Here is an 11,283-nt window from a genome sequence, read left to right on the forward strand (position 1 = left end):
TAAACAAGCCTGTCTGAAAGCATTTGCGTGATTCGTCCATAATGACCATCATTTAAGGATCATACATTCTAACTTATTCTCAGTTAAACTGACCCCCATTCTATTCATTACTGATGTGAATTTCATTAATCAGTTGTCATTATTCATATGGTTCAATCATGGTTGGTTGTCAGTCAGGACACTTGGAACGGAAGCAGTTTAAAGGGTTGTATGCTTTATAGTACATTTAAAACACAGGAACTTTCACTCAGAGATCACTGTATAAACTTCCTTGGGGTTGATAATAAATGTGATGCGTTGAATCTCTTTGAACTGGCATGCAGGCGTAGAATAAAAGGAGACGTCAGGTTAGAATCATGGATCTTTGTGTGTGTGTGTGGGGGGGGGGAGTTGGGTGCACAGTACTGAGATCCTCAAAGAAAAAAAAAAGGAGTAAAATAACTATAAAATAAGAGCCTGTAAGAGGAATCAATGTGCCTTGTGATGCACAGCCGGTTTGGATAATGCTGCCCCTATTGGTTAGACAAGATAATGGGATACAGAGTTGACAACATCTTATCGAAAACATCTTGCTATTCATATTGCCAACCAGATATACATTGAAGGAATTAAGGCAAAGAAAAGTTGATCTTTAATTTCTGGAGTCTGTGAGAGTACTTTACTTTGCCTTCAATTTTGCCTTCTTTGTTAAACATATTTTAGCTGATCCAATTTAAAATATATCACTGAAAGCACATGCTCATACATCTTGTATGTGGATTCACATGTTTTTCTTTTTTATAAAATAAGAAATTTATAAGGGAGTTAGTCCACCACCATGTGCCATGTTGAAACAATAAAAAGGTTAATGGTTTGATAACTAGACATATTGAAAGGAATATACACACACAATGTACACATATTCCCACATAAGTAGATGCATTGAACATTGATATAGATATAGATGTGTAGGATTTACATAATCTGCATTTTGCTGTAAATGCTGAAAAAATAGCTTTTTATGACTAAAATATTTCAAGCCTTGTCACAAATTTTTATAGGGCAGGGAGACCAGCCCTTAGCGGTCAGACACTAAATCACCCCCGATAATAGGTTTTTATTGAGCTGTTGTTGATGGGTGAGGCACCTTGCCTACCTGCACATGCTTACCAATAAGATGCAGAAAATTACTACAGATAAATTACTGCAGAGCTGAACGAAGTGGAGCATCACAGTTCTGCTGGGTCAGATATAACTGACAAGGACCCTAGGGATGTATAGGAGGAGAGATTGAGCAGGTAAGGATGGGGTGTACTGTATGTACAAGGCACATTATACTGGGGACAGAATAGAGTATAGGTAAATATATACAGGGCATTATATAGGGGAGGGAGTATGCACATTAAGCAGGGCACAATTAGTAAGAGATGGTTAGACATGTAGATAAATAAAGCTATATTAGGGACAGAGAGTTTATCTTTTATAGGAGGGTAGGAGGGTATATATATAGGAGTAAAGTGAGGAATGGGGTGTATATCCATATTATAAGACATACTGTTTAGATGGAGTTACAGGATGTGTTGAATAGAATGCTCAAGTAATATAGAGGATATGATATGGGATAGAACCGGTGGGCAGTTCTGTCTGTATGACAATTGGCAGCCTGGCTTTCTGCCAGACACCTCACTGTAGGGGAAGGTTGACACATATACTGCCCTGTCCTGCCCTGTCTTTCTCGGAGTTCATCTTTTTTTTCCCCTCACCGGTTGAGAAATTAACAATTTGTCCTTGGCCCAAACAGCACATCTGCGGTCAATAAAAACATTAGGCTGCATCTCAGTCAGATATCAGTAAAATAGCTCTGTTAGACACACACACACACACACACACACACACACACACACACACACACACACATCCATATGCACATCTAAAAACAGACCTTGACAATTAACACAGTACCATTTTTCTACCTGCATTTGTTGTGGGTCTTTGCAGATGAACTGGAGTTCATTAGCAAGCATGTTCTGTTTGGTAATTCTGGACAAACCACTAAAACAAATGGTCTTGCAGTGGCATTACAATAGGCATGTAATGGTAATTAGGAGCAAAGGTAGTGGGCAGCATTGTATTATTTTGATATACTAATAAGATCACAATTGTATGAAATAATACACACTGGTAGTCAATTGCAGTAGCACAGTGGTACAATATCAGTACCAGTATGGTCTGCTAGCAGTTCTAAGGTAATTCCATTATCCAAAAATTTCTGAAAAGGATTTCCTAAATGTGGAATTCTTCAAAGCTGTCAATCTTCTTGGATTCTAACATTAGGATTTTCCTCATATAGCACACATCACTGGGTTTAGAGTTGGTGTATTCAGTGTCTATATATTTCATTCACAGTTAGACACATGTGCATGTAAAAATATGAGAGACAAATATAATTTGGGCCACACACACTCTACAGTAATACCGCTCAGGATTCCACAGTAGTAATTACAATACTTGATCATGTTTCATATACTTTAATCAATTGTAGAAAAAAAGGGAAGTGTGTGATGTTGCTAACCATGCAAAAAAAAATTCCAGTTGGTGTGTCATATAGACTGGCTTTAGAGTTCCTCTCTCCCACTCACTCTCGTTGTTGCCCCTGTCTTCGAGAGTGTGTGATCCCTTCCCCAGAGGAAGCAATGAGTGCAGCAGTATCTTCATGTCACCCAGTCATGCTGCATAGCTGTGTGGATCCACATTGACCCCAGGCTTTCTCGGATTTCAATGTGGAATGTCCCTGTAGGACTGTGTGAAAAAGAGAACATAACAGCCTGTGTCCATCTGTGCAAGATTAAGTGTGCCTGTAGTTCACATTATCGTACGTACAGTAGTTTGCTTTTTTTTAGGATTAGTTTTAGTGCTTAAAAAGGGTTTATGTTTGCCTTTTGAAGTTCAACCTGATTCTGTAAGAATGCCAGTGTTGCCCAGTTATTTTACAGTGTGGCAATGCCACCAGGAAGTGATCTTCAGATAAAATAGTAGGTTGTAGTCCAAATAATGTATCTGTTATAGTCTCACTATTATATATGGGAATGTATGCCTTGGGCATCACAACTAAAACAGGTTAGTCCCTGGCTTTCGCTTAGATCACTGTTTTTTTCTGGGTTTGTCTCAACACTATGCTGGAATTTCCCTTTTTGAGAACACAGTTTAATATCCACCCTCCAACTTCCTCAATGTTGAGTTAAAGGAAAAAAAAAAACGTCAAGAAACAGAAGCTGCTTTATTAAGTGCCGTGCCTGCCATAATAAGACGACCAGGGGAAAGCCACGCAGATTTCATTTGTTTTTCAGGTAAATCAGTTTATAGTAACACATAGTTTGTGTTCTGAAAACGAACGCTTTCATTTTGTGTGGTGTATGCAAAATAATTTTAAACAGTTTCAGCGACCTGATATATCTCATAACTAACATACAATTATGTGTTGTTATTATTCTTTAAAGCCATGTTATACAGTCGCGTAGCAAATCTGTTTAGGAAAGAGAAAGCGTAGTACAGTAATGGTAAAAAAATAAAAATAATAATAATAATAAAAATCCAGCCTGCTGACATCACGGCACCTGCTGATTGTGACTAACTTCCTCATTGAAACTATGGATGTAATGTTTTTCAAGTTCCTGTTAGTCGTTATTAATAAATAACTTTTTTCGCAGACACAAGCGCGATTATGTATGTGGTGTCGGTTTGAAGAGACTATAGAGATAATTTCTCTGATAAATGAATCTGTTTAAAACAACAACAACAACAACTTTTTGTGTGTTATTTATTTATTTATTTTATGATATCGTATAGAAGACTGGAACTGCTAACGATGGATGGCAATCCTTTCTTAAAATCTGCAGTGGCGAGTTCAGAGTTAGACACCCCAGCTGCGGACAACAAGTCTGTCGTCCACATGGACCAGTACAGCCAGTCTTTGACCCAGCAGAACAGCTTGTCTTTGAAAGGGTAAGGGTATAATGTGTTTAACAGCTGTATCAATTTCAATGTGTGCAAGTATGTTTTAATTCTCTGAATTCTCGTTAGGTGTGTATTATAATATGATTTCTTTAACTAATTACTCAGGATTCAGTTATTTTACAAGTATTACTACTGTATTACTTTACTTAAAAGCCAGTCTACTGTATCAGGGACATGTACGGCAATAGTTAATAAGCAGGACATTTTTCAAATACTTTCACTTTCTTATTAAGAAGAAATTGCAGGAGGGTAATATGGTATTAGTCTTATTGAGTTACACATTTGTCTAATGACATGTATTAAGAAGACAGACTGGCTTTGGAAGGAGGGACTGGAATGCAGTGGTTACAACTGAATACAGTGTGACCAAGTAAATGTGGCGCTGGTGTTTAGAGTTGAGGGTCTTTGACACTGATTCTCAACTCCGTTCAGCTTGTGATACTTTAGTTGTCATTTAGTTATGTTTTTAATAGAGTGATTATCCTGTGTGCTATTCTGGTTGATACTGCTTGTCACTGCCTATATTCTAATGTTTGGGTTGTTGTGCATATTGACTGATGCCTTTACTGATGTCACAGAAAGTGTCTTATACTGAAGAAAAAATAGACATAGATATCAATATTGGTTTATTAGATTAGTTTGGTAGCCTACACTTTTAATTGGGTTTAGACCGGTACATTGGTCTGCAGTGATGAAAGAGTTAATGACACAGTGGTCCTTGATACTAGCAGTGTAAAGGCTGCCAGATATGCGGGGCACTCCGGCAGTAGAAATGCTGCTAGTGGCAGTGCTGGCAATGGAAATGCTGGCTGCTGCTTGACACGCAGCCAGCAGTGGCAATGCTGGCAGCAACAATGTTGACAGTGGTGTGGGGCACTCCAGTCGTGGCCATGCTGGCAGAGGTGGCGCTGGCAGCGGCAATGCTGATAGCAGTGCAGGGCACTCCGACAGTGATGGTGGCGCTGGCCAATCCGGCAGTGGTGTCGCTGGAACTAACAGGGCTTCTCCCTGGGTTGCAAGAGACAGCAGGGCTTTTCCATGGGCTTCTGGAAGAGCGGGGCCTCTCCCTGTGGCATAGGAGACAGCAGGGCTTCTCCCTGTGGCGCTAGAGACAGTGGCAGTGCCACCTCCTTCAGCACACAGGACGGCAGCTCCTCCTTTTCTGACACGCAGGATGGTAGCTCCTCCTTCTCTGGCACACAGGACGGCAGCTCCTCCTTCTCTGGCCTTTGGGCAGGCTGCTTCTCCTCCTCCTCCTAGTTGACTGCAAAGGGCCCCGCTCCCCACAGGCGGGGCACCAACACAAGGCCTCGAGAGTGCTGAGGTAGGCGTCCCAGCTGCTCTCCTGATGTGTAGCTGAAGACAGCTCCCTCTAATTACCACCCGTGAATACCTATTTTATACACCCGTGGCTGTAGCCTAATTAATCACTTAATCGTTTATTCACTTGTCAGCTCCAGCCACATTCCCACTGTTTTGACAGGGAGAAATTTAACCCACTCCCTGCCAACCTAATATTCCCCACACCAACACACATGTGCACCAGCAGGGCTTTCACCCTGCCACATTGCCACAGACCCATACCCTTACCAAATGCTCTACAATAACCATGTCATTCTTCTGTACAAAGCAGCAATGGTAGCACACAGGCAGCTATGTAGCACATTTGTTACATTTATATTAGGCTGATATTTTTTCGTGATGATGGGTCTATCCTAAACGCCAAAGTCGAAGTCCCAAATGGTTGACTGTGACACCATACTGTATATGAAAGCAGAATAAACTGGTATGTAACCAGGCGACTTTAGTCCTTACCGTGATGTACTTTGAGAAGCTATTAAATACTATTACTACTATTAAAGTGTAGCTAACAAAATAATCCATACATTTCCCCCCACCGTGCACATCTGTTCACTTTATTGTCTCAAATGTGCAGTTTTGAAAGAAACACATTATTTGTTATTAAGCTAGGGTACATAAATCTCAGTTTGTAAGTCATGCTTTCATATTGTTTTGCACTTCCTGGGTTTCACCTGGAGACTACTGGGATCAATGATTCAAACAATACCATTTCTGTTACGAAGAAGTTTTGTTTAGCTGAATTTGTTTATATTTAGTTTTTAGTTCCTGTGGCAGAGCAAAGCTCTGCCCTTTTTAAATTGGCAGGGATGGGGTTAATTTCCCCTACCTGCCTGGGTTTATTATGTTCAGGTGGCTGGGGTTGATTAGGTTAATTAACGATCAATCAGCGCCCAGCCACCTGACATAAAGGAGGCCTCTGCTTCTCATTTGGGGAGAGGGAGTTGAGTAAGCAGGTTGTTGTTTGTCTTGTGATAACTCCAGTGAAGGCATTGCCTGGCCTGGAAACCTTATTTTTGTGAGTTTTGTTTTGTTATCTTTCTATTTGTGTTTAAATGTCTTTATTTTGCCCTTGTGCACTTTATTTTTGTGTTTATTTATAATAAAAGTATATTTGTTTGAACTGCCGTCTGTCTCTGGGCCTCTTTCCACTTGCCAGCCTGCCACAGTCCCCTTTTAACCTGCTTCTTTTGGCAGGTGGCCAAACCACAGTCAGCTTTTCAGTTGAGATATGTTTACAACGTATGCAGTAATTGTGCAGCCAGGTGCTTTTGCATGTTTGTTGCGGTGAAGAAGATTATTACTGTTCAGCTAGATAAAAAGGCTGAGCCAGTTGAGCCTTTAGGCTGGATCTGTTTGCGGTCAATCTCCTAAAAAAAGTAGCAAAGCAATTTGACAGTATTCCTAGAGGCTATGTAACAACTTTGGCACACATGCTTAACATTAGCCCAGATTTCAATGCATTAGTGAATTAACTTAATTATTTATAGCAGATTAGCTCATTTTAACAGAGTCTCAATTCTGGGTGGGTGAAGATATTTGTTTCTACGTACATCCTATGAAATTGCTTGCTTAGCTCCATAGACTGAAGACTTTGTTGGATACTAATACAGACCCTATCACACTTGTCATTTTCTGTTGTACAAGGTCTGTGTGACAAGCATCTGCCATGTGGGCGCGTGCATTCACTGCTGAGTGACAGACAGGAGGTTTCAGTTGATAGGCCCTATCAGGCGTGCAGGTTTTGTTTACATAAACAAAGACAGAACATACAGGAACCCCACGTGACGCTACCAGCAATGATGCTACCACACGGGACATATGGCCCGGCGTACACAAGGCAAAATAAATCACTGAACAAAACTATAAAATACAAGATGACGTAAAAACGGCATGGGCTTCTTCTAGTAGATGGGAGGTTCCGCTTATTCACCTCTCTCTCTATCCCTTGGTGGGATCTACAGTTCCTGAACTAATCTTGTCTGTTCAATACTAAACCAACCCAGACTCCGACTAGTTGCCCGGCTGTTTTTGGTTTCGGTTTCTTTGTGCTATTGTCCTGGGTCACTTTCATGTGATCAGAGGATTACAGCAAAGTCTTTAGGCCTCTTTGTCCAGGTAGCATGGACGATGTTCAGCCTGTTGTCCTTGGCTTTGCAGCAGCTTTGAGGTAAATAAACGGGATCCTTTTATACCTGACGCCCCGCTGGAACACAAATACCTGCTGATTAGATTCCACAGCTGGCAATCACACACAGCAGGCAGGCTCTCCCAGGTAGGTCAGGTACTTCATTAATTGATTACACACACACACACACACACACACACACACACACACACACACACTATTTACAATATACATTTACACAAACCCCTCTTCATGTGCATGTGCAACAAATAGTCAAGTGTGCAAACATTGTTTTGTGTTGCTTGCATGACTGCTACCGCTCAGTCTACTCTGTCACAGCACACATGTGCTTACATGTAATTTTTGCATGCATATTACGTTGTGAATTCTTATGAGACAGTGCATGTTCCCTGGTACAGAGATGGAAGGTTCATTGCTCAAAATTTCGACCCTGAAGCAGTTTTTAAACCTTTTTTTTTTTTTTACTTCCCCTTATTCAAATGAATAAAATCACATCTTTAATTACAGGACAATGTACCACATATATATATATATATATATAGTAATGTATTATCTTTATTAGAGGATAAAACCAAGGTATCCTTATAGTGCAATACAGAGATCAAAAGGGTGATTGCTGTTTTCAGAGGCGGCTTTGTTTACCCTTTGGTTATTGACTGCTGCTGCTATTTTCACGTAAACAGGAAGTAGAAACGGTGCATTCAGTCTGCAAGACTGTCCCCTTGTCTGGGGTTGCTAGGTTTCAGGGTTACAGCACCATGGAAACACAACAACTCTAGCACAATAGCCTTGCAAAGCCTGCTCTTGTCTGGAGTCTGAAAGGTTTTTATCCAACAGATTTTAAAAACTCTTGGTAAACGTGGCCAATGAAACCATTCCTATTTTTTTGCATAACACATTTCTGCCATTTCAGCAGAGTCTCGCTGTTATTTTAACGGGTGTGTTATACCAATTTAGTGCAAAGTTTTCTCCGGACCATTGTTTTTCTTTTTTCTTTTTCTTTTTTCTTTCCACTATATTTATTTTGAAAATTTCTAAACAGACAGTACTGTACAGCAGTCATTTCTTCCATGTCAGTCTGGACCTGGTATGCTTTCTTTGAAATATGTGTGATATTAAAATATCCTTTTAAATACCATAACTTTCTTTAAATGCACGAAGACAGCTTTCTGAATTTTTATACTGAATATACGGTGACAAGTGCACCAGTACCTCCCAACATAAATATGTCATAGACTATAGCCACAGGTGTTAAAAGGTAAAAAGCATACCATGAAAGTTATCAGCATGTCTTCCTATGGCTTACTTATGTAGTATAAATGCTAAATCAGTTACGTGACTATGTACACTAAATGTATACCAAACTATACAAGGCGTGTGCATTGTGGTGTTTTGGCTGTGGTGGCATATACTGTATAATTTACTGAAAGTAGCCTTTTGATTAAATGTAGGGTCTGTAGACATGCTAGTGTGTTATAAAATAAAGTTACTCATATATTTAGAAGTCTTTTTCATCTTTATTGTACTACTATCACAGGTAGTTTAGTTGAGAAATGTAGCTTTGCTTGAGTTATAGTGGCAATATAGAACAAAGTATAAACTGTGGTAGAGGAGACCTATATACTGTATGACTAGTCCTGGTATATGCTAGTCAGTGCCTGTAGTTTGCTGGTTTTCAACTGGTTGTGCTGGTGCAAGGAACTATGCTGGGAGACTGCTACTGTGCTGTGCTGTTTGTTGTCAACACTCTTAAATTAGTCATCTATTTGCTGTAAAACTGTCTGGGATTATACCTGCTGACTGATCGGTAAAAGGCCAAAAAAAAATTGTTTCAATTCCGAGCTGTGAGCTGGTAATCAGTTTATCAGCGTTTGCTGCTTGGTTTTTTGTCAGGGTATACAGTAGTAACAACACTTCTAGTAGAGGAACATGTTATTCACGGAAAACACAAAATGATGCAATGTATTAATAATGACCACTAAATGTCAAGAAAGCCTTATTAAACAGTCAAGCCCTAGAGCCGCACAGTCCAGAGACACACACACGCTAGCCAGTGCTTTCTGGTAAGGCTACTGCGCTGCAGCTTTTAGTAAGTGAAAATAACAATGACTCATCTGGGTTAAATGTTACATGATCTTTAAAGAGAATTGTGGAATAGCACCCAGCAGAGAAGTGTTGGCCAATTAGGGGAAGAGTGCATTCCTATGATACAATCGTTTGGAAACACCAATATACACCAGACAAAACAGCAGTGTATCCAAGGGGAGTGTTGTCATGACACTTGGTATTAACATTATTAAAGTTATTGAGAATATCAGATCCTGGGGCTATAGGGGGTATCTGTCTGTCCAATCATTTGTGCATCTGTATGTCACACTTACATTGTTTTTCTAGAAAACACAATATTTCAGTTATTGCAATAACCACTCTGAATAATCTTAAGCAGCTACGTGCTATTTCAGTCTTTTATTAAACCTGTATAAATGCTTAAAAGATGTCTGCCATAGCAGTTAAGCTGTAAATTTTAGTGACTACTTTACAAATGCTTCAACCGCAAACCACATTACTCTGTGGTTCTAAATTTACTGTGGGGTCATTGAGCTCAAAAACCCCACAGTACAACACCCCGGCTTGACGGTAGAGTCCGTGATGTCATCCAGGGGTGTGTGTGATAATTTCTCTCCTTGTACTTTCCACACCAATATTTCAAATAATAATTTTCTGCTGCAGTGTGTTTTATGCAGCTGGCTCTGTTCCCGTCCACATTTGTAAGCTTACCCACAGATCATTATTTAATCTGTGTATATTGACATCTACATTATGTAAAATAGCTGTATTGTGTTAACCCATATTGCTGTGGTGTGTCCTGTTAGCAAAGAAGATAAAAAAAGCCTGATGTAATGATAAGATGCTTATGTATGGTGTATGCAGATACTGTCACTCATGTCATTACTCATTTAGTTTGTTAGTCATTGTTTTATGTGGTGATTTGTTTTGCAGTCATTGTTTTGTTATATGTAAAATAACTTAAAAGGTTTCCTTTTAACCCATGTGTATCAATGCTAGGGGTCAAAACATGATAGATCAAATCTGCCAGTACTGGTGTCAATCAAAGGTATGGATGTATACATGTGTGTGAGGATCCAATGTTAACACAGCCGTTTATTTTTTTCTATCTCTGGAGCATTCATTGTGGGAATGTCCTCCTAGTTTGTTTTACTAGCAAAGTAAACCATCCCTATTCAATTATGTGCCAATAGTCAAAACATGTTGTGGTGCATTTATGGTAGCCTCAGCTCATGAAAGGTTATAGTATGCTCTCTGGACAGTGATTTATCACGACTCTGGTTTGCAGAGAGGCAGAGCCTGATGACCATGGGGAGGAGACAGAGGGTCACGGCAGGCGTTTGATCTCTAGCGGAAATGACACTGAAGAAAACGTGACCATCATCTCGGAGAGCATGACAGTGACATCAGCCGACGAAGAAAAACTCCTGCTGCTGAACAGGAACACAGATCTGAGGAGACTCAACAAGGAGGTGAGGGCGGGGTCATCTAGACTGCCATGATGTACGATCACACAGCACTGCATGTTCACGGATGCTTGCGAAGTGGGATGTCAGGATTATCATCTCCATTTATTCTGTCGAATCCATAAATGATCATTTGACAATAAGCTGGCATTTACCTCTGGCTAAGTTTTAGCTGCTAAAGACAAAATAGTGTTTTAATGTGATTTTATTGTTAGTTAGCTTATGTAAATTACATGAACACTCAATGTC

At 39.9% G+C, this 11,283-nt stretch overlaps 1 protein-coding gene across 3 annotated transcripts in view; it reads left to right on the forward strand.

The window, feature by feature from the left end:
- Window positions 1–3,034: 3,034 nt before the first annotated feature.
- Window positions 3,035–11,283, forward strand: part of LOC121295931 — a 17,015-nt gene continuing 8,766 nt past the window's right edge. Inside the window, exons 1-3 of one of the 3 annotated variants that reach the window (XM_041221058.1) lie at window positions 3,035–3,326; window positions 3,829–3,981; window positions 10,857–11,040. In XM_041221058.1, coding sequence (XP_041076992.1) covers window positions 3,845–3,981; window positions 10,857–11,040 — 321 coding nt within the window. In that variant the 5' untranslated portion in view covers window positions 3,035–3,326; window positions 3,829–3,844. Of the gene's footprint in view, window positions 3,327–3,825; window positions 3,982–10,856; window positions 11,041–11,283 lie in introns of all 3 variants that reach the window. The other 2 variants (XM_041221057.1, XM_041221059.1) reach the window with 2 other exon arrangements.

This window comes from Polyodon spathula, chromosome 20 (assembly GCF_017654505.1).
Source record: "Polyodon spathula isolate WHYD16114869_AA chromosome 20, ASM1765450v1, whole genome shotgun sequence".
NCBI classification, from domain to species: domain Eukaryota; kingdom Metazoa; phylum Chordata; class Actinopteri; order Acipenseriformes; family Polyodontidae; genus Polyodon; species Polyodon spathula.